Source organism: Paramacrobiotus metropolitanus, unplaced genomic scaffold (assembly GCF_019649055.1).
Source record: "Paramacrobiotus metropolitanus isolate TYO unplaced genomic scaffold, Prichtersi_v1.0 Parri_scaffold0000059, whole genome shotgun sequence".
Classification (NCBI taxonomy): Eukaryota; Metazoa; Tardigrada; class Eutardigrada; order Parachela; family Macrobiotidae; genus Paramacrobiotus; species Paramacrobiotus metropolitanus.
The window spans coordinates 282,812-307,025 of NW_026570279.1; the positions used below are offsets into that span (position 1 = coordinate 282,812).

General features: G+C 41.1%; 2 protein-coding genes across 5 annotated transcripts; one reads left to right on the forward strand and one right to left on the reverse strand.

Annotated features, from left to right (window-relative positions):
• Positions 1 to 7,282: 7,282 nt before the first annotated feature.
• Positions 7,283 to 19,860, reverse strand: LOC129593059 (kelch-like ECH-associated protein 1B). Of its 4 annotated transcripts, none has more exons than XM_055489242.1 (9): positions 19,439 to 19,860; positions 17,785 to 17,904; positions 15,670 to 15,891; positions 14,408 to 14,889; positions 13,374 to 13,607; positions 11,308 to 11,671; positions 10,217 to 10,445; positions 9,148 to 9,353; positions 7,283 to 8,029 (listed from the first exon to the last, which is right to left on the reverse strand). In XM_055489242.1, exons 1-9 carry the CDS (start codon positions 19,608 to 19,610, stop codon positions 7,692 to 7,694), a joined length of 2,367 nt encoding a protein of 788 aa, XP_055345217.1. In that variant the 5' UTR covers positions 19,611 to 19,860; the 3' UTR covers positions 7,283 to 7,691. The 4 variants fall into 4 exon arrangements, with proteins under 4 accessions (XP_055345217.1, XP_055345218.1, XP_055345219.1 ...); XM_055489243.1 differs by having other exon boundaries at positions 14,408 to 14,850; positions 19,439 to 19,859; XM_055489244.1 differs by lacking the exon at positions 17,785 to 17,904 and having other exon boundaries at positions 19,439 to 19,859.
• A 425-nt stretch (positions 19,861 to 20,285) lies between these two features.
• LOC129593066 (derlin-1-like) lies at positions 20,286 to 22,595 on the forward strand. The gene is made up of 5 exons (XM_055489252.1): positions 20,286 to 20,628; positions 20,714 to 20,825; positions 20,964 to 21,055; positions 21,642 to 21,790; positions 22,021 to 22,595. The coding sequence occupies exons 1-5, from the start codon at positions 20,470 to 20,472 to the stop codon at positions 22,280 to 22,282; spliced, it is 774 nt and encodes a 257-aa protein (XP_055345227.1). The 5' UTR covers positions 20,286 to 20,469; the 3' UTR covers positions 22,283 to 22,595.
• Positions 22,596 to 24,214: the final 1,619 nt, after the last annotated feature.

Genomic DNA, 24,214 nt, shown 5'->3' on the forward strand with positions numbered 1-24,214 from the left:
TTCGACAGTGACGCTGCGTACCGGTGTCCGCGCAAAACTCTCCGAATGCGCATTGATTTTGTTCTTGTAAGTGACAATCTTGTGAATTTCAATAAGATGCTTTGGAATTCCGGTTTGTTGCAGCATGAACATCCTGAAAATTACTGCAGATTCAAGTAAAAATCCCGCCTGTTACGTTAGTAAACTATACGCTGACACCGTATAGCATTTTCAATTTTGTTTAATTTTTTTGAGCGGCGATAAGTCTTTGGTGTGAAAGCGACAAAAAATTGCAGATCTACGTGTCCCATAATAGCCTTGTCATAAACTCGGAAAGTAATTTATTATGTAAATTGCAGATTGAGGTGCAAGTTTATAAAAGTGAATCTTATGGATACCTCATCAACAACTAGAAGTAGCATACTTAATTTGAAACTGCAAAAAGCAACAATTTAAACCGTGAAATTTTTAATTATTAATCCCTACTTCTGCTTCATCCCTTTCATAAACGGCTGATTTTTCCTGCTCTGAATTATTGACACCCAGCGCGAGACGTCCCATGGAAACACCGGAACGAGTCCGCTGTTGGCGCAAAGTGGAATCTCATAAAATGCACACAGCACAGAAAGAGGCTGAGAAGTGTTGACAGCACGGTTTATCAAGACGGAATCGGGTAGGGAGGATGGTACAACAAAAGTCTTGTCTTTCCATTTTGCCGCAATGATACTTTCGGAGGATCTGTTAGATGTTAATGGTTCGCGACCGAGCAACCTGAAATCCGAATGAAACAGTTCTTCCGCGCTACGAAAGGGAAACGTCCAGGTGCTGACGCTAAGTGCTGCGGTTAATGATGTTGCTATGATAGCAAACATGAACATATTCCATGGCACGTAAATCAGCTGTAGAATGCGGTAGGTCAGAACAGCGGTCCCGGTCAAGTGGAAATCTGGAAACGCAGAATTAAATATAAAATGCGTGAATCGAAGCAGTCGCAAAATGCATCTGGAAAATGAGAGAAGTATAAATCAATAAAAACGATAGTTGGTACCTCCACCACGGGTAACACAGAAAAGATCATACAGCGCCTCACTCCAGGACATCAACATCTGGCAGCAGAATGAAGAGCTGCGTTTAGTACGATTGGTTAGAAACTTAATCCCGGAGAGCGTGATCACGAATATCATGGATATCACCCCGATTTCAATCCAGGCAGACAGAGAGAAAATGCGGGCCAAACCTTCCAGAATAGAGGCCGCATCACTATGTACAATATGGAACTTGTGCACTGCAACATGGTATTTACGCATTAAGTACATGGGAATGACATCGTATTCCAAAATACGCAACGGGCTCAAAGTGAGCGGACACACACTAATATCGGCACGTCCCTGTGCCACCTCGACGGGTGCACCGAATTCAGATGTGTTAAATTCTGGTCGGTTTCGATCAGGAATCAGGAATAGCCTAACCGACAAAATGTATTGCGTTTACAGGTCAGCCAACAATTAAGCAAACCGCATCAGTGTTTGTAAAGACGCCATAACAAGGCGTCCCTAAAGCAACTGCATTACCTCGGACCGATTTCAGACGCTAAATCCTTCAAGAGAGTAATGGCAAAACCGCAAAAACACAATGACCCTGGCGGCGATTCGTAGCTATATGGGGGATTCTCGTTAACACTGACCGTAATAACATCATGCAGCTCGTGATTAGCCAAATATCCATTGGCAAGGTGATTGCATAAACGATAGTGTTCCCCACAATCTGCTTCCATGTGGATATGAATGTTATCGATATAGCAGTGTACGCACAGATATACCTGGAACCGCTTTTGTGGATGTTATTCTACAACAAGTTGTCGCTGTTTGGCACTGGGTTTGTGCTTGGCAAAGAGCGATAAGAGTGTTCCCTTTAACTGGATAAAATAACTCGGCAGCAAGCGCATGTCAACTGTTGTATGTCTGTATTGTTCTATTAAGGGCGCGGGTTCATATTGATCACATCACCCATGAACGGAATGCTGTGACATCGCTGGATCTTGCCGAAAAAGCACAGTCAGCAACCGTAACGTAACGGCAAAGATCAATACCAAACGTCATGTTGGAACAACTTCCAGTTTGCACAACTACAGCAGGTTGCATGATGCATCTGCTGATTGCATAGAGCTGTTGTAATAGAAAGCGTTGCTTGTATACAACAATAAGTAATTACTCCGTAAAGTCGAAAAACAGCACTTGAACCGATATCCAATAATGTGTAATTCGGTGAGGCTGCGCATCTCCTCCATATCCGTAATTTTAACGACCAGTCATGCAGATCGTCAGCCTAATATGCATCCACCCTGTAGATACGTACGTACGAGGATGGGGCAAACATCGGTAGCGCGTTCGCCAAGTAAAGACCCTTTGAAAACCAAAGTCAACACTCGTGCGACTGCACAGTTGACTTAACGGTAACCGCGGAAGGCTGGCAATCCACGTTTAACTTTGCCGCTGTCAATCAGGGCACCCTTCCACGGTTGACGGTGAGGTTGCGCGTAGATTGGCAACCTTCCACGGTTTGCTGTTAAGCGAATCATGCTGTCGCTCACTCGACGCACAGTGTTCAGAGTCTTGACTTTGCGAACTCAAGGATCGCGAGAATTCCCCAAGCGGCGGCAAAAGAAAACTGTACATTCATGCGGTTGTTGTTTTCAAAATTTGTGCTGGACAGCTACAAAACAACTAAAATCCGATTCTCGAATTTTGCAAATAATCACAGCACGGTTAGTAAGTTATTAGATTTCAATGACGCAGTTACGCCTGAATCAATGCATCTTGAACCTATCGCTATCGCAAAGCAGTATTAAGCGAAGGCGACCTTTTCATTTTTTCTTTATGGTGAAGTCAACTTCTGCTGAAGTTTGGCTCTCAGATGCCCATAATATAGGAATCAACTGGACATTTCACACTCACCGTCAGTGCACTATTACACACGTTATTGCAAGTGTCTGTGTGGATGTCTTTCAGGCACCCTTACCCGTCAACATCAGCAGTAAAACGCTGCTCTGCGAGAGGACGCAGCTTTTCTTAAGTAAACCCCAACGTTTCTTTCTCGTGAAGATAGACCAGACCGTCCGTTACCTCGCTGTGTTTGCCATTACCTTGTTTTGCAATTAGGTCGCATTATCGTTTACTGTTTTTGGTGAATTTCTTAACTGTTCTTGCAGAAAGCGCCACCGTTGGCTTCGCGCGAAATTTGACCACCTTCTTAATTAAGGAACTCGATACCACACTGCGCTTGTTCTTTATGCTCTCAGTTAAATCGAGATATCGTTTTACTGTTTTTAATGAATTTACGGTGTTTTGTTTGACCTTGACCTATGGCAACAAATTTTGCCAGTGCCAACTTAAACACTGAGTGCTTAACGTAAGCCAACTTAAGCAGTGAATAAGCACTTCAACTTAGGATTTACGTACTGTACTCTCGGCTCAATATGTCCCGGTTTTGTAAAGTATAGCCAGTCAAGCACTGTACGCGGTTCAAAAAATTCGCTGAATCAGGTGAACATAAATCCACCAATGAGCGTGATTGACTGTAATACTCGTCAATGTAACGGCTAACGATCGGTTTTCGAGCGCGTTGAACAGTAACGGTTCAGTTTTTTTTCGTCAGATATCACAGTTTAAACTTCAGTTCTTAAATCCGTTCCACGACGACAATAATGAATTTTATTTCGCAATGTCGAAACGAGTTCAGAAAACTAATTAAAATTTAAATCAAAACAAAAATCAAATTTGGGACTTTAAGAAAAAGAATAAGTCTGGCTTTCCAAAGAACCGTCTGATTGCGATTACTGGAGTACCCAAAGAAGGGTTCGAGCTGTTCAGACGGTTCATTAGGCCTAAAAGACCGAACTCATTGAATTACGTGAGTCCCTATAGTGTTGCCTGGAAAGACCATACAAAACGGAGACATCGTGAGTCGAGAGTACAGTACTAGTAATACTGATCGTGGGTGTTTTTGCATAAGCCCGGACAGAGGCAGGAAACGACAAGCTGTCGATATTAGGAATAACACGTAAACCTTGGAAATCTAAAACTGGTCTGGAGACGGTACTGCAAAAGGAGGATTTAATAAAGACAGTTAGGCTAGCTGCAATGCTGACTGTCAGACACGCCATATACAACGTCAGGTATAACTTACAGTACAACCAGAAAACGAATTAGAAAATGTTTAAGCAGCGGCTGCAGTAACTTATTTAGCAAATGCGAGATGGGCTTCCATTAACATGCAACAGCACGTTGGTTTTAAAGTACTGGAATTTTTTCTTGTGGACCGTTAGGGCGCTGGCTCAAGATAGATTCCTAGGAAGATTTCCCGGCAAAGATGCGACTGCGAATCCCAGCGTATACGTCCATACCATGATTATCGTAGGCCGAAGAGGCAGGATAATAAGAGTTATCCGTCGCAGTGTCTCTTCCTACAGCCGGATGCGCTTTTCAAGGAATTACCCGTAATGTAGATAGTACGAAAACAGTTCCTGGATTTCATATCTTATTTGAAGTTAACTACCTCAAGGAATCTGACGACGCCATGTTTTGCAGTACAAAATTGGTTTTGCTAGCTTTGATTAGACTAATCCTTCTGGGATGACCATAAAGACAACTACAGTGAATGGCGACCTTGCTTATGCTAAAATCGCAATACTTATTGCATTTTTGGGGTAATTTACTGAGATTCCTGCTTAAGATGTTTTTCTTACACAGACGTTATTGACGAGTAACCAAGTAGCATCAAAATCCATGCATAATTACATACATTCTATGCATGTATATTATGTACTTGGAGAAGTGTATCTCAACCTTAATTGAGTTCCGTTTGCAGTCATGCGGCAAAAAAATCCTTCGATGTTAAATGAGAGAAGCTATGCATTACGTCTTCTTTTTCAAATTTTTCTAAACAAAACGTAAGAAGCGGAACTACCGCTGCGGAAGCAACAATAAGGTGAATGTCTACTCGCTACATGGACGTTTTTTTGGAAAAAGGATAGTCACTTAGCGAAAATTAACAATGCGCTTTAGATGCGGGGGATATTTTCTTGCAAAAGCATTATGTACTGCAAAAAACGTATGCGCGATGGTCGCTGTCAGAAGAGCAAGGCCATATTGGTAAATTTTCTGCGAAACGTCGAATTTTGGTAAATGGCACAGTAACCAGATGAAAAATAACGGAATCAATGCACTTTTACGGTTTTACCGAAAGCGTGCAGCACACAGCATATGGATGTCCACCGCCGAGATCGGTAATTTTCGTGGTATACAGGGGCAAATAACGACAGTAGCCGGTCCAGACTGACCGGCAGCACCGTATAACAAGTCCCAGCTAAGAAGAGCTCGTTGAAGAAAAGGTAATACGGACAGTACGCAGCACCCGACAAAGGGAACGCTGCCAACCAGATGAAACCTGTTATACAGTACTAAAGACCGCTAATCCGAGATCACAGAGGGAAATATTGAGAAGGTAATAGGTGAAGGGCGTCCGGACGGCGCGATACTATAAATGCGACGATAAAGAGCAGATTGTAGGCCATAGTAACAGCGCAAATGACACCGACAGTGACAATAAGAGCGATGGTTTTAATGTCCAGCCTGGCACTGGCATAAGTGGTGTTCCCAGCAGAGACGGAAACAGTGATGGACAGATTAGCGACTGAAAGGTTCATGTTGCTAACAGTAGCAAACTGGTAATTTTGTAAGTCAGGAAAGCCATCGATATGGTAGCATAAACTAATGAATTCATGCCCAGCGACTGTCGTGTACAGAGCCAATACAGTTGATCCTTGAGCAGAAAGCACCGCTGTTGCGCGATGCCCGACGGCAGAAATGGCTATTCTACATACTGTACATAGCCCTCCCCTTCCTATTCTACATAACCGCTATTCTACATAGCCCTCCCCTTCCCCCGACATATGATGTACAAAACAGCGAAAAAATGCCACGAAGAATCGTCGACGTATCTCTTCGATATTTGTTTCCTTCGTTTTAACTGAAATCCAACGCTTGTTAAAGAGTTGTCTTACAGCGCTTAAACCGAGTCTGTTTCAGACGGACACAAAGGTTTATGCACCAAATTACCCAAACCCGAGAGTAGAAGGAAGAACGCTCCCGTGACCCGTTGCTTTCGTAAATGTCAAATTTATTAGCTGCCAACCTGAGATTGAGTTTAGGACAGATAAAAAATGGAATAGCTTACTGGTGAAGGCTCCGCATGCCACCTTTAACCACCTTTGGCTCCTAGTACCACCTTTTGTACACCACTGTTAACTCCACATACAAAACTTTTGATTGTTTTCCCAATTGCATTATTATGAAATGATAGTGATATCTAGGGCATCCGAATGGTTTGCATGTGCAGCCACGTCCAAAACAAACTGACGCTCTGTGTTTCCTATAATGCTGAATTTTTATTTTTCCGGTTCGTCTAGCTTTTAAAGTTAAGGGTTCTGTCTGTTCCGAACACTCCAGTATCCATTATCGGATGTTCGCAGCGTTGTAGGTTGCAGGGAGAAAAAGGACTTCCGGTTTGTGTTCGTACTGTTATTTCCATAGCGTCGGTAGTATAGCGATACTCGTAAATGCCTTCGACTTACAATCTTTTTCCAGCTGGTACACAGAAAGGTTTTGATCTCGTTTCCTGATGTCACAAAGTTCCACTTCTTAAAATTTTAAACAATTAAACGATGGTATGCGGAGTCAAAGTGGTGGGCAAGAGGTGGTATTAGGAGCCAGAGGTTGTAAAAAGGTGGTTCTAGGAGTAAACTTTCAGAATGCTTCAAAAATACTCTGCATCAAAGCTACGGGTACTGGCTTTCGCCGGCACCGGAAGTAATAATTAAATTAGTTTATAAAAGGTTTCTAAAAAACTGAAGAGCTAAAAAAAATACGAGTATATGTAGAAACACATTATGAAAATATGTATAAGTAAAAATATTGCAGATCATAAAAACGTTTTAGATTACAGTGCTTTTGCAGTTCGTTTACCCATTGCTGTCTTGCGGCACACATAACAGAGAGCCTTTCATTTCACATAAAAAAAGAATAAAATTCAATATACGTAATCAAACCCTCATTCATAAATAAGGAATTACCAACCGGCGCTTCCGTTCGGTAATTCACAGTCGCAGCGAAAAATGTAAGAGGAAATTCGTGGAAAAAATTTATTACTGAATTTTCTAACAAAATAATTTCAAAAAAACAGTTATTAAAAAATGTCCCAAAACCCAAAATATTGGCATATCGCGACAACCGTCACATCTGTGAGGTAATTTTCTCGCATTTTATTCAACGAAAGTTAACACAGCCAAATACCAATTCGTTTACAAAATATATATCTCTCTCTGAAATTAATCCGTGTATACTACAGGAAAAAACGCCATAAAAACCTGAAAGCAATCAAACCATCGCACTGACAAAAAAAAGCAACCCGGGACTTAAAAACAACACGCTCAAATCGTTTCCATTATGGAAAAAAAATCGCGCACAACCTCCGCGCATAAAAATCAGACCAACCGATCCAATTACAACAAACCAGCAAAATAATCCTCTAAATCTCTCTGCGAAAGCACTAAGCATCTGTTTTTCCATTTTTCATCTGAGATCCACCACAACCATCAACGTCCTCCTGGAATCCTCCCCCCTTGAGCACCATCCTTCGCCCCGCCCCTTTTTCATTTAGCCCACACACTCGGCGTTCTCGTAGCAACAACTGCCCCACCACACCGCCGCCCCGTGGCCGCTGCGCCCCTCCGGCAGCGGCGTCTCGGTGCGCCACTCGCCCGTCTCCAGGTCGAAGCTCTCCACGGCGGTGGAGAACTCCTGGCCGTCGTATCCCCCGATGGCGTACAGTCTCCGGTCTAACGAGACGACGGCTAAGGCGCTGCGGGCCACGCGCATCGGGGCAACGAACTCCCAGCGGTCCGTCTCGGGGTCGTAGCGCTCCACGCTGGCCAGCTGGTTGCGGCCGTCGTAGCCGCCCACGGCGTAGATGGACCCGTCCATACTGGCCACGCCTACACAATCAGCCACAAATTACATCAATACAGCCACACAGAAATCACAACGATTATACAGGTATACAAAATAAACAACTTACGTAATAAATAAGCGGTATCAATATACAGGTAAAAAATGTAGATAAATTAATAAACAGCGAAATTAATTAACAGATAAATAAACAATTAATTTATTAACAGCGACATGCAAAAACAGATAGATAAATATATAAATGAATGATAAAATAAACAAAGATAAAATTAGATAATAATAAATAGAGAAAAAATTATACAAACTAATAAACAGCGATAAGTAAGTAATTATAAACAGGCAAATAAATGAATAACCATATTGGCGCAAACTACGGAACGCAATTGCAGTCGGGAAAATTACTGAAACAAAACTAGTGGAAAAGTGGAAAACTTTTTTTCATGAATACTGTTTTGTCCACAGCATAACAGAACAACAGGCCTTCACGAAATCGAAGCTTATTACACATTTAAAATAAAAAAGATAACTTTAATTTAATGAAAACAATGTAGTCTAGAAATTGGTAATGCGCCTTTTACATGACCATATTGCTAACTTGCTGATATGTACAAAAGCTTGGGACATGTTTTCATTTTCAAATATTTTAATTGTATTTTTATAATTGCATCAACGTTTGCACAATAATCAAGTATAAGTAAACAGCGCTTGAAACTGCAAAATTTTTTAATACCCTAGCTAAATCGGCATGAATAATTTCTTCCTCCAAAAAATAAATATATACTGATACTTGCGCTCTGAGTGGAAAATTGGAATTCGCATAGAATGAAGGTGAAATTTTGTAGTACAGCGGCTCAACTCTTAATGCAGGGACGGTGTAACGGGCATCTTGAAATACATTTTCCGCGTTCGATATCGACGCCTACTCGCAACGTTTCGTAAAACTAAATTTTTCGCTCAAAATTTTCTTCATAAAATAAAAAGATATTCTTTTATTAAATAAAATCAAATTTTCTTAAATTAAATTCTTCAGTTAAATAAACTACAGTACTTATAAAATTTTATTGTTACGAATCACAGTCAGTAAACAGCAATCACAATTTGCATCAAAGAAACAGATGATAAACTGACAAAATCGGTGACCAACCTGCGCCGCTGCGCTGCGTATTCATGGGCGCAACAAACTTCCACATATTCGTATCGGGATCATAGCACTCCACGCAGGACAACCGTTCCGCTCCGTCAAATCCGCCCACCGCGTACAACAGCCGATTCAGACTGGCCACACCCAATCCCAGCCGCATCCGGAACATATCGGCAATGGGCGACCAGGTATCGTCCAGCGGATTATACCTGCCGATCAACGCAAAAACGCTGATTCAGCACCAACAACACACTCGGCTGCCAAACGTCACATCGCACTAGATATCACACGACAAGAAACGCTGAGAACAATAATAACCTGTGAACTCGCGGCGATTTCCCGCCATCGCGATTCACAAGTGCTATCGTCGACCGCTGTCAATACAATCTGATAAAACAGCGGGGATACGCGGAAACTACCCGTGCTAATCAGTGCCAACAAATGCAAACAACCAGGCGGAAAACCTCTCAAGCGAAAGGTAATTATTTGCATAAGACAAACACTTTTCAATAAATAAAAATTTCTCAAAGGCAAAAATCGCCAGGAAATTACCATGAAAAAGTTTGCGTCAGACGGCAAACATTATCTTTCTGAAAAACAAAATCGGACCAAGGACAATTAGGAATTCCATAGAAATATAAAAATTTTACACGCAGAAAATGATTTCCGTCTAATGAAAATTATTTTCATACGTCTGGGAATTTATAATAATCTAATGAACTGCTGCTACACAAATCAACCAGCGCAAGAATACTGGTTAATTTACGCTTACGATTGTAGAGTAGTGGCAAAAATTCAGCGTGAGAGAATCCTACCAAATGCAATTAAAATTATAAGAAAATCTTGCAAAAAAGAAGCCTGACAACTTTTTTGAAATACAATCCCACCAATCGCCAAAATCGTTAGGAAATCATCGGCTACCTTTTCTATGGACATTTAGCAATAGTTTTACAATAACAGCAACAATCAGATAACTCAACGAAATGTAACAAAATTACAGAAATAATAAACCGAAATCCCAAAAAATAAATATTTAATTACAAATAACTTCGGACGACATTTATAAGCTCACCTTTCGCCCGACCGATGGAAGGTGGTCTGCATGGATCCCCCGACCACGTACAGCATATTATCCAGATTAATGGCCCCGCCGCGATTCCGCGCCACCGACATGGGCGGACAGGAGCGCCAGGCGTCGGCGAAGGGATCGTACGCGTCCACCGCGTTGGAGTCGGAGTTACCCTCCGGCAGCGTGCACCGCCCACCCATTACGTACAACAGACCGTGTACGAAGGCCGAACCTGTAGCCACGCAAAGGAAAACATGTTTAGCGCATTCCGCAGAAATGACGCTGTCATGCAACAAACAGCTTACAGGTACGGCTGACTGTTTTCCAGTTAAAATTAACCGTTATTTATACTGCCCCGGAGATACCTGCTTCTCGTGACAGCCGCTGCCAATAATGACAAGCAAGAAATAATTAGAGAAAAAGCACCAACTCCTAAATAATATAATTTTTTTTCAACTAAAGATCACGGCTGATTTTATTTTAGCACGTTTTTATAGTGTATCGACAACGTATTTTAACTATTTTTAAGTATACTAAGAAAAAATTTCCGGAATCCCAGAAAGAATTTCACTGTTGAAAAATACTAAAAAATTTCCGCGAATAACAATAACAAAAGGATAATTAAAATTACTGCAAACGTTTCTTATACCTGTAAATATTAAAATGAGATACCGAAATTCAATTTAAGGAAAAAAGATTTTCTAAATCAAGCTGTTAGATTAACTTGTTGAACAATATGATGCAGTTGTACATAATGAGCAGCCAGGATCACCCAAGGTATCTGCCATCATACTACGTTTTGTACGCATAAAGCAGATCTTAAAAGACCGCAATGCTGAAAAACATTGAAACGCAGAAATATAAAAACAGCTCAGATTATCCTCAAAATGTTCCGGAATTTAAAGCCGATTTAAAAATAGTTATGAGCCCAAAAACAACACTGTTGAAAAATTCCAAAACAATACGCAAAGCCTTGACGAAAGCAAGATATATACCTTGATGAAAGTAAGGAAATAAATCGAAAAAAAATATGAATGCTGATTTTGAATTTCCGCACGGGCTCATGCAATAATAAAAAAGATTGGCCAACTTACTGACGCCACTGCGGAAGGTGGGCATATTGCACAATCCCCGCCACACCTGCGATTTGGGACAGAAGGAGTCCAGACGGTTGAGCGAATAGCGCAGGTAGCCGCCGACCACGTAGATGACCATGGGCAGGTCGGGATTGCGGCGTTTGGGCATGTGGCACTTCTTGTGCTCCGTCAGCTCCTTAACGATTTTCTCCAGATACTGCCGACAGTTGGGAAAACTACGCAGCATATCACAGGAGCGCAACTGCTGTTCCAGGAAACTGGGCGGCAGGAAATAACAGCGCACCGCGTACACAATCTTTTCCAGATTGGGACGCCGGTGTTTCTCATCGTAACGAATCCATCGCATTACCGCATCGTACACCTGATAGACAAAATACTTCATATATAATAACCCGGCTCATATTCGTATTCAATCTGCTTTTTGTCTGATGACTACTTATCAGCAAAAAATCTATTTTTATTATTTCTTTTTTATTTTTTGTTATTCCTAAGCGGCACTCTGTTAAATAAAACCGCCTTATCTTGCACATAAATTAAACATAATTAACAAATAATTAAATGACATTTAAACTTGACAATCTGAATCTATCCTTAAATATTAATTTTTCTACTCAGCATCGGTGTGGTCAGCATTTGGTCACATTGTGGTTGAGTTCGTAGTACAGCGGCGTCAGCTGCATGGTCTCAATCGTTATAAATATATTTGACGCATTAATAACACAAATACCTATACGAACTCTCGCTCGAATTCAAAAATTTTTACATTATTTCCATATCAGTTTTCGTATTATTTCTTTATTAATACGGTTAAATATTATTAATATATTCAGCTAATATCAACTCTCTTTAAATACGAATTTCGTTAGGGATCACAGCTCCAATTGCCTGCAGAAAACTTCGAACTCGTTGCACTGCATACAAAACCGGCACTTCGAACTTGCAAATTTGCATCACAACGCCCCATTCAGAAAAACTCACACAGTCATCAGACACCGCGTCCGCATAATTTTACTGCTGACGCGCCATTAATCAGCAGAAACCAGCGGTCCGTTAATTAATTTCCTTCTCACTGAATAATCATCATTGTCCAAGAAAGCTTTCCGCGGCCCTCACGTGAACGGCCCCGACCGTGTATTTTGTCGTTTCGCCGAAAGAAACACGAGGTGCGGATCAGCACGCGTGCCCACCAAGAAAAGCTCGCAACGCGCGGCTGACAATTTATTAAAAATGACAGGCCGATCAGCCCGCGGCAGATCCGTCTACATTTCCCCCGAGACACGCGCATTCCGCGCCCGGCATTGTAGAGAATTATGCTGAGATCACTCTGTGCGCGCTAATCAGTACGGCGTAACCATCGCCGATATTATTATTACTGGTAAATGTATTTTCCTTTTAATATTCAACGCGATATCCAGCGAGTTCCGATTACTGCCGACTCACGCTCAGCGTCGTATTACGCCAATACTCCCAGGAGCGGAAACTTATCTCTCTTGTCTCACTGGAGAAATGCAGCATCATCCGACGCAGCCGGCTGCGCTGGAGTTTGCCGGGAAAATCGATACAATTTGACATGAAATATTCATTTTCGTTTAAAAGCCGCAAAACGCTTTTATCCCATTTGCACGTAAACATTCCAGGTAATTATACAAAAAATGTAGAAAAAGAATTCTTTCTTTAGTAATATTTAATAATATACGAAAACAATTAAGGAAACTGTACCGAATTTCAGTAGCTAATTCTGGAGATGATCTAAAAAATTCAATCACAGACAATTTTTAAATATTTAAATAATTTCTATTCTTACTTCAGCTGTTCTGAAACACACCTTCATAATTAGCAGGTTGCACTGAAATTGCAATATTAATCACCAACTGGGGGATAGATAAGTGCCATTCCACTAGGTTTTTCCCATTACGTTCATAATTTTATCAAAATACATGATTAAATAAACCGCCTCCAAAAATTGAAGGCAAATTCGAAAATCACAGCAATTTCAACTGCAGCAATTTCCCTGAATATGTGCATAACAAATGCTGAAAAATCTCAAAAATTCGCCGGCTCACCTCCGATTCGGAATGGACGACCAGTTCGTCGCGCTTGATCAGATTAATCAGCTGGCACACGGACAACTGGAGGAATTCCTCATTCTGGCTGACTTCGCTGAAGTTCTTGTCGATAAACTCCCGCGCTGTCCGTGTCAGCGCATCACAGCCGTGTTGATGGGCGAATTCCGCGATGCCGATGGCGTTGTACGGATCCAAATGTGTCTCCAGAAAGTGCGTGCAGCAATCAATCACCTTAAACATAATTCTATAAAACTACAATAACAAAAAATTAAATTATCTGAACGGATGTGTCTGTCACGTATAACATTCGCGACTGTATACACACTGCGAGATTTTTTAACATACTGAAGGTTCACCAAAGCAGTATGTACCTGCAACTTTAACACTAGCCTCGGCTTGCAATCTCAGTACAAAATAAAAAAAAAATTTGTGAATTTTTTTCTAACATTTTTCAAAAGATTAAAATAAAATGCTGCAACCCAACGGCAGAGCGATCATCGACCAAAACATAATATTTCGAAATAATTAAAAAAGCGAAAGCAAGCAAGTGCTTGAATGGATCTAATTTCGCGCAAAATTAGCAAAAAATAAACAGCCCCTAAATCTGAAAAATGTTCAAATATAACTGCCTAATAAAAACCGTAAACCTTTTTCGAAATAATCTTGAAATACCAATCAGTCTGATCCGTACCAGCCCATAATTCTCTCGAGACTTCGTAGTACAACGGCTGATGCCTGATTCATCTCATTTATGCGCCAATGCAAAGTTGCAAACATGTAACTAGGCTGCATCGTGAAAACCAAAATCACCGTAAATATTTTTTGAAATAATTTAATACGATAATATAAATTTTGAAATGTGATAATATAATAACAATTATATGTTTGTTTACTACGGTCAATATTCCATTAACAATCAGCAGTCACATCAATACAGCCTTCTGAAAAAGCCATAAAGTTACAAATGCAAAATATTTTTAATTCACACCCGCAAATTCGAATTTGGAATTTTACCCAAAACAGCCACTTACATGCGGCATTTGGAGCATGACCGCCGCCGGCAGGATCTTACAGATCCACCTCTCCCCCACGGTAATCTCCGACGTATAGCAGAAATCAATCAGTTTCCCGAGAATCCGCGGACAAATATTCTCCAACTTGACCAGCTCCTCCTTCTCCTCCTTCATCCCGGTGGTGAACATGGCGCGGAAGTAGTTGGAGCTGGCGGCCAGCACGACGCGGTGGGCGGGGAAGACTTGCAATCCGGCTTGGAGCCGGACATCGCAGAGGGAGCCACCGGCGGCCTTCCGCAGCTCGTTCATGACGAGAAAGGCATCCACGGGATACTGGACGTTCTTGCAGTGCAGGGTGTTGGGCGGGGGGAGGGGCTGCTCGCTGACGACGGTCCCGACGGCCTGTTCGCGGCGCCGGAAGCAGATGGGCCCGGTGCAGGGCGGGCGGGGCAGGCCGCGACCTATGCAGCGGGAGGCACCACTGTTACCGAACTGCTGCACTGCAATTCACTGTCAGTTGGATACTGGCCAAGGGGTTAGTCATGCGCCGCGAGAGATTTGCCAATGCAGAAGCGGAACACACCCCCAGACGCAGCCACTCAGGGACGTTTGCACAGTAACCAGCCAACCAGTTTTCACGAGCAACGAAATCGTGTAAAAACTGAATAATTAATTTAGATTATTATTTTTTATTCAACTGTTATTTTTAAAATTACTATTACCTAAATTAAAATTAATCAAAATAATTTAAAATTACAAAAACCAAGTATTTTTGGTCCTAATGTTTTTTTATCAGGGACTTTTAAAATTTTCAGGCACTTTTCAGTGTGCATAAAACTGCAATAAACATTATTTAACGCTACCAAAATCAGAGAACAAATTCCTTTAAAACCAGTTAATTATCCAGAACACTAAACCGATCAGGAAGTTTTAAAAATATCCCAAACATTCATTTTAAAGCTAACAAAACAAACACACTAATGAAAGAAATTACGACTTGATTCGCGAAAAAATCCCAATAAGAAGTTCAAAACGTTTCGGCTCAAGCCATAAAAAATCTTACAACACAACCATAAAACCGTCCACAAAAAACTTGAAGGGAATGTATATTGTACTCCCGATTATTATTCTTTCTTATGTGATAAAATTTTTGGGAGATAAGCTCAGATTACAAGGAGTTCCTTATACCCTACACTACGATCGCGCACACTGACACCCCATCACCCAGTTCCAACATGACACGGTCCAAGTGCACAGATTTGCAAACACAGACTACCAACCTTTGCATCCAAAGGGCGGCCAGTTGTTGACGGTGTTGTCGGGGAGTCTACCGACCAGCACCACCGGCGGCACGGGAATCCGCCGCGGCACGAAGTTGGGCGGCAGCTCCACCGTGTGGTTCAGGTCGCGGCAGGCCACACAGTCTTGGGAGCAGCCGTGGGGTGCGGCCGGCGATTCCAGCTCCGGCATCTCCACGTCCGTGGAACGCTCGCATTTCCGACCTAACAATTACGTACGAATTCGCATCATCAACAGTTCTACGAAATCAAATGACTGAAATTTATCTAGCATCGATTTGTTCTCCTTCAAATTATGCCAATGCGCACTACAGCATCTTTCACAAATCGGTTTATCTTCACAATTTATTTTTTTCACATTGAGAAATTTGCCTTAGAACTCATTCGCAATGAGGTCAAGCGTTTTTTAAACCTAAGCCTGTAATTTTACGCACTTGATTTTTAGCTAAATGTTACGCATGATGCAATCCGAGTTCCGCAATTTTTGAGCAGAGAATTAATAGTCAGAAAAATTATTCCAGTGCACGAAGTACAATGACAGAATTTTTACACTCTATTCAAAATTTGACGAACTGGATATTTTGTAGGCTGACGGTGAGCTGGCAATTTTAACGAATTAAACGATTTTTTCATTAAATTACACTGTGCTAAAAACTAAAGTAAATGGCAAAAGAATTCAGCAAATATTTTTTGGGAAACAAAATCCGAAAATTATTCCAGTTAACCCGATCGTAGTAATGACGCAATCTACGCACGAGGCGCACATTAATTCGCAACAATCTGTTGGCGTGAGAAACGAATCCTTTGAAGTTTCTCAGGAAATCTTACACATGAATACATCGAAGCCAGATCAGTGAGTAACAAGATCGGACAAACGTCATTACATGTGAAAAAAAACAACTCCCTGAAACCGTGATTACGCGTGTTTACACGCCGATCAAGAATTCTGCTTGCATAAACAAAATTCGAAAGAAACCGACAACACTCAACAATGCTTATTTACAGCTGTCGGAATATCCGATTTAAGTTATGTCGAAATTTAAACTCAAAACAGATTATCATAAAAACATTAAAACATCACGCCTGCCAGTACCATCTTAGCAGATATTTTTTAAAGAATCTCAGAAATAAATCGAAACTGCCGGAAGCTAAAACGACAAAGCCAAACAAGTCCGCCGTTAATTGCGCGTTGCGCGACAACTGCCAACTTAATGACTACTGAATAAATCCAAGAAAAAGGCTTCAAAACTAACGCTTTTTTGGACTGCCCCAGTCAACACGCTTTCTAAATAAAGGCAAAATCTATTAAAAAATATTATATCAAACGAATAAAAAGGTTTTAAATCGATAATTCATGATAAAATATTAAAATTTAAAACACTAACAACAAATCAATAATCTGAAAGATCAAGATCGATAAAAAGCCGGTACGAAAACAAATAAATCACTGTAGACTAAAAATATCGAATCGAATTTACAACACCATAATAAACGATCACGAAGAAAACAATTAAAGTATCAAGAAGAAATTGACGCGAAAATTTCAACGGGTCAAAAAACCTAGCGAGATTTTGTCAGAGGAAAAAAACGTAAAAAATTACCGGTACAAAACTATGAATAACCACAAATAAATAAACTTCGGGATGCTTAAAAAATTCTGCTACAATAACTTCCCACAATAATTCCTTAATTACGCCGCACGTACCCATATCAGACAATAAAATTAACCAAGCAAAATTAAAATCGGAAATAATACATCCATAGACGAGCAGGCAGACCCAATAACTAGACAGCGTTCACGCAACAAATACGATACAAAAATGACCTCCCGTCCAAACGCAGATCGCACACTCCATCAGGGACGCGCACTGCAATCACGGCCCAGTAATCTCTTATCACACAAACTGCCCCGCATAACAATTTATTAAACCTCTGTACACTGTACGCTATTAATGCCCGAAAATTTGCGGTGCAATCAGAGTGAAAATATCAGCATATTTTCACACAGCGCACGCACGTATCATGCATTTGCTGTACACTGTATTGTACAACAGCATCGTCATGCCGCAATGGCACTATAGCGACTATACTGCATACCGTTCAGCATGACGTCGGCGAAAATCATACGGGTGGATGGCGTGTCCTCGATCGGAACTGAATTTTCATTGCTTCCGATAATTTGTGCTCGAGCATGACTCGTCAGAAACCGCCAACACACTGAGAGAGAGATTACAGGTTATCAATTGCTAGAAACTGCCGATTCATCAGTGTCGGCTGATGTGTTCGAGTATACACGGAAAACGGCGCAAAAAAACGTCTCAGCGAAAAAACAATGCGGCAACCTTGCCTGGATATATTATTTGCATAAATATTTGTCTTGCGCTGTTACGCTGACACTTCGCGGTGAAATGACCGAGAGTAAATTAACTTGTAAGAGAAAAAAGCGCCATTCAACGGCAACAGTCGTCACTCTGTCACCTGACCGGTGATTTTTCGTGGCTGATTGGTGCGGGTGATCTATGAAGACGGGTTGCTGATTGTTATCGCACACTCGTGTTCCAACCGGATGTTTGTCGGTGGGAAAATTAAATGCGGTTATTTATTTTTTTGTGAAGCGTGATTAATTATGAACGCGCTGCACCGCAGGATACAGTGCGATACACTGCACAACAACACGCGGATTCTCACCGGACAAAAATGCTAATACGATTCTCATACAGCGCATTAACATTTAAATGAATTTTTCAGCATATATAAAGGCCGGAACATGTGAAGGAAGAAAATTTACAGTCGGCCGTGTTAAAATCTGACGCCTGTTTTATTTACCCAAATGTGCGAAAATCTGTTAATTTTTCCGTATAACCGCGTATGCTAAATTAGAAAATACTAGTGCATTATTTAATCGCTTACAGAATTATCCAAAATGATACAATGATTTAATTTCAACTCATTTACAAGAAGAAAATTTACAATTTACAATTTAAATTTACAAGAAGCACTCTGCGCTTCGTTATAATGATTAATATTAAATTAAATTAATTTTTAATTTAAACGATTATTTCGTCGAGTGTGCTTAGGAACAATAACGAACACCATTCAATACGGCAAAAGTATCCCAAAGAAATTCGGTAAAGTATAACCGTGAAGCGAAAGTTATACATGATATTAATTTTTATCTTTTTGTAATACACAGCAAAAATATAGATAAAATTTCAAACGCCACATTTATGGTCTATCAGAGCGCGAGTTTGCGTTAAAATGGCAATCTGTTTAGTGGAGTACGTATCGCGAAAACGACGGCTGGCGTAAAAGATAAGAACCACAAAATTGAAAACTGATAAAGCGACAAAATTATAATAAATAAATGGCAGTTTTTGATAAACATCCAACAGCTGATCTCACATGCTCTGGTGCTCATGCAATAATTCATAATTAATTATTTCCAATATCGCTTCATGAGACTGTATTTTGGCGAAGGTACTTCCTAGAATTTAGATTAGCGCAAACTTTAAATTATTTGAAAAATTTATTAAATAGTAGTAGCAAATTATTTTCTAGATAATCCGTAAACTGACGATCGATCTTTCGAAATTCGAGCAAACATAAACTAATTTGGCATCAATTTAAAATACAGGTATGATGACTTAGCGCAAGCGGTACTTCTTTGTATAGCACCGCGGCTCCCCTCAACCGCAAACCGGAGTTTAACGACTCAACCACAAATTAACGTTTAATTTTTTTACTGCTGTACCTGCGTTATGATTACATCCTCCGTTGAGTTGCGGAGGCAATCCATGCGCACAAAACGTATCCATATTAACGCTACGACCCTCCTGGTGGGTGCCGCTCCATCCGTTTAAACTTGGCTCGCCGGAGTTTGACACGGCGCCCGGGATCGACTGATCGGGAGACGGTTTGTTCATCGTTGCAGAAAAGTCCACGCAGATCACAGCTCGGCATCAACTCGCAATAAAGACAGGCACTGTCTCACCTATGACCTACATAACGACTAGTCACTAGTCCGTCGGATTATAACGCAGATTTTGCTACGGGCACTTTACCGCAAAATTTAAAAAAAATACTCCAATAGGAAGACAAACGATAGAAATCGACCAGTCAGAAAACTCCGAACAAATTCTCGTTCAGAGTGCCAAAAAGTGAAAAACGCACTTTCAGCAGCTTGATGGAAATTTATCACGATCGGGAAAATTTCGCACGGCTGGGCAGTCGTACAGGGAAATCGTTTCCGGAAGCTGCGTTTATACCTTGCATTTCCGGTGATACACATTCTAATTTACAAGCGTAATTCCCAAATATTATAACGTTTGTTTCTTTGAAATACCAGGATATTAAAAAATCTTTCTTGATTAATTCGTAAAGATACTACGTAACTTGGAATTTCTGACTGGAAAATTCTGGTAAAAACTGAGCAGAATTATTCGGCTGATTTGGTATGGTTTCCCTGTATCAAATGTGTAACGACGCAGGGGGACTTCGGAATAGTTGTAACGCGGGGGTGTCATACTGGCGTACGGTTACGTGACTTGTGATCCGGTGCGATTGGTCCACGTGTACATCTGCTCGCTCCTCCAACCAACACGATTTATTTTGCATTTTCTGATTCAGCGATTCTTCATGAAATTTTCTTTCTCCGCTGTTCCACTTCTGTTTTTTATGGGAAACTCTTATGGAAGTTTATCCTTTTGATCGTGATTAAAACAAGTAGAATCTTAGGAGTGTTCGGTTTATAATCTCCTGCCTCTTCCATCGGGATTCTGCAGAATGGCGACGAACGAATTATCACTGTGGTATCACAGTATCCCGCAGATGACCAAATACTGGTTCACGGGATCCGTGGTGCTGCCTCTGCTCGGTCGTTTTGGCCTGATCAATCCGCAGTATTTATTCCTGGATTTCGCAGCTACCTTCCGCCACTTTCAGGTAACCACTGCGTTGAAAGATGAGGCTTGTTTGCGCTGGCGTTGATTGTTGAATATGAAATTGCTAAAACTGACGTTGATTGCAGTTATGGCGACCCATCACGGCGCTCTTCTATTTCCCCATATCACCGCGCACGGGATTCCATTATCTCCTCAATTTGTATTTTCTGTACAATTATTCTTCACAGTTAGAATCAGGTAATGAAGGTTCTTTCATTTCTGCATACAGTATGCCAAATAACAATTGGCTCAGATCACAAAATTAATGCTATTGAAATATTACAGTAATTGAATTTTAATCATTTTATTGATTGTTTTTGTTTTGAAACGTTCCAGGACACTTTGTTGGAAGACCAGCGGATTATCTGTTTATGCTGATATTTAACTGGGCGTGCCTTGTTTTGATCGGATTATTCGCTGATCTTGGGGTAAGTGTTTTTTTCCAGGATTTATTTATCCATGGAAAAAAATTGTCACGTTGTTTGTTGATTGTGGTATGCACTATGCAGTCTACGGTCTGTTTACCATGGAAATTAAATGACTGTCGTAATTATTGTGTCACGAGTACTTACATGTCATTACGAAAGTGTATTTTTTGAAATAACGCGGATTAACATTTGTAAATACGGTACTCGTTTATTGGCGAATGGATTCTTACAATATCTTGTAGTTGTAGTGATACAACCATGAAAATCACTTATTTTTCGGCGATTCTGAATGGTGCGGTTAATTTTTACAAAGCGATTTTCCTATTTTTGACTGATTTATTATTCTTATATACTGTTAATAATTCAATAATTAGTATCCATTATTTATTTCGAATCTTACATGTGATTATTGTTTGAGGCTCCATCGTTTCGCCCTTTTTTCGGGCAGAAAGGTATTTACGTTTCTACTAAATATTGAATATGCAGCTTTCGTAAAGCAGCAGACATAAGAATTTTCACTTGCATGAGTTTTTGACATCGGAGCACTGGTACTTCTATTCGCATTAATTAAGTATTGTTTCATTAGTTTCTGATGGATCCGATGGTGCTGAGTGTCCTGTACGTGTGGTGCCAGCTCAACCGCGACGTGATCGTCAACTTCTGGTTCGGCACCCGCTTCAAGGCCCTGTACCTGCCCTGGGTGCTCTTCGGCTTCAACTTCATCCTGGGCGCTGGGTACGTATCCTTCTCCCGTGTTTTCTCTTTTATTATAATAACATATATTTAAAATAAGTTATTACTATGTTAATATTTCATAATCAAACCACAAAAGTGTACAAGTTTCTAAATTATTAACCAGAAAATTTTCCAATCGCCTGGTAGGATAGTTAGGATACCTTCTTTAATGGTGTTGGCTACAGAAGTGCGATAGTACAGTAATATTAATGATTTCTCTGTTTTTACAGTGGAGTGTTTGATCTGCTGGGCATCCTCGTCGGCCACCTGTACTACTTCCTGACCTTCAAGTACCCGCAGGATATGGGTGGTCCCAGTCTGATCGGGACGCCGTCCTTCCTGTACCGCTGGTTCCCCAACACCCGGGTCATGGGAGGATTTGGAGCGCCGCCACCGGCGCGCCCACGGGCAGACGCCCCCGCCGATGATAATAATGCGGGCGCGGTGCCCCGGCCCCGGAATTGGGGCGCTGGACGACGGTTGAACGACTGAATGTCTTTGATACATGCGGCGAATGCGGTTGTTGTTTTATTCCTTTTTATCTTGAGGGATTTTGTGTTGTAATTTGATGGAGCGGCAGTTTAGTGAATTACTCGTGTTACACAAGTCTAACGATGCTGCACATGCGTTTGCTGCTGTTAGGTAGCAGCAGCTGTTAAATATCTGTTCTAATGGCGCTTATCCACTGCGTTATTAATTTTTACTGATTTATTTAAAGTATACGGTTCTAAAGAAAATTCCAACTTACAGTTTGGAAAGAGAATTGAAGAGACAAAAAAGAGTTATGAGAATATCGTATAAAGCAAAGAACTGCAATTACGAAACCGAAGAAAAACCAGGAAACTTCCAGCTCGGCTACTCGCACCTCTGGAGAACAAAAGAAAATGCACCGAACCATCCGAAATTCCACATACACACAGCCGAGTCAATGGTCTTGTCCAAAATTTCTAATCGAAGATTGAATTATCTCATTTTCAGAAACATCAATCACGTAAGCCAGAAGATGACATTAATGCTCGCCGCGATGACATTAATGAAGTGACCCAGGCTCGCCGAAGATGAGCGTTACACAATATCATGCTGTTTCCGGCAGCCGGAAATACCGGAAAATATGTGCATGAACATGGACAACCAAAGACATGTGGTGCCTTAACGGCCGGATTATTTAAGGAACCGTTGAGGCATTGTACAGGCCTTCACTGTCCACAACCGGACTTGACCCAGTCCGTTCGCGCAGCGTCTGGCGTCCCAACGCGTCCAGATTCTGGGCCTACGGACTCGGTCGGTTTCGACCGTATTCGCAATGGCCATTTCGACCTCACACGGCTTATTAACAACCCCGGATAATTATTACTGCATACGTTGGCTGGAGGATCCGTGATGCTACAGGAGAGCCTCGCTGAACGGCCTGTTTACGGTATCGTTTAAATGTAGTAATAGGAAGAGGAAACGCGGCAGTTGTCTTGGGCGCAGTGAATGCACGTCAGAAGATCACAAATGACGTCAGCGATTTTAGGTGTTGTGCAATGTTTAAAATTTACACATTTTACAGTAATAAGTGTAAATCTGCGCAAGCATATGTGATATGTGCACTTGCATTTGCCGAATAACGAACATGCTGTTTTCACTACAACACTACAACTTGCCTTACTACAACATACTATTTTCTCTTGTTTTTGCTCTGTTTATTACAGGCTCCTTGTCCTTGGTATATTTTATATATTTCACATCAAAATTTGCCCTATTACCGAATGAAATATATCGAGTGCACCTTAACTGTGTTGATTAAAATCGAGTTATCCTTACATGGCCTGTAACCACTTGCATACGTATATAGCCTCTGTTCGTCTCATTTTTTTAGTCAGATCCGATTTGTGGAGGCCAAGCACGGAGGGTTTTCGCTGTGTACAGATAGACGCTAGCGACACTGCCACGGTAAATTTAATGCCGCGTTTTGTTTTGTGTTTAATTATTAAATGCAGATAGGCGACAATACCGAGAAATGATGGACAAATCGTTGGAAACAGACTGCATTAACTTGTGGCCGTGCAAACCATGCTTGTGTTGTTTTCTACAGTATAAATTCTTACGTTGTCGGTGGCTGCTACTTGCTAGTGCTGTCATTTCTGTAAAAAACTGTCAAGATCATTCTGTGCTGTTTCTCGTTATACTTTACTTCCTGTACCAAAAAGCTTTTCGTTCGTGGTACCTGTAGATTCGCGCCTTCCCGTTCTCAGATTTCTGCTGTAGTTTTCAGCACGTATCCGACCTTTAATGTGGCATTGCTAACCATCATCAGAAGCTGCCAGTGCCACCAGCCGGCAGCCAATACCCATTCCCAGCATCAATAAATTATCGATTAAACTAATGCAGTATGTATGGATGTTATTACTGAAATAAACTAATGTAGTATGGATGTGTCTC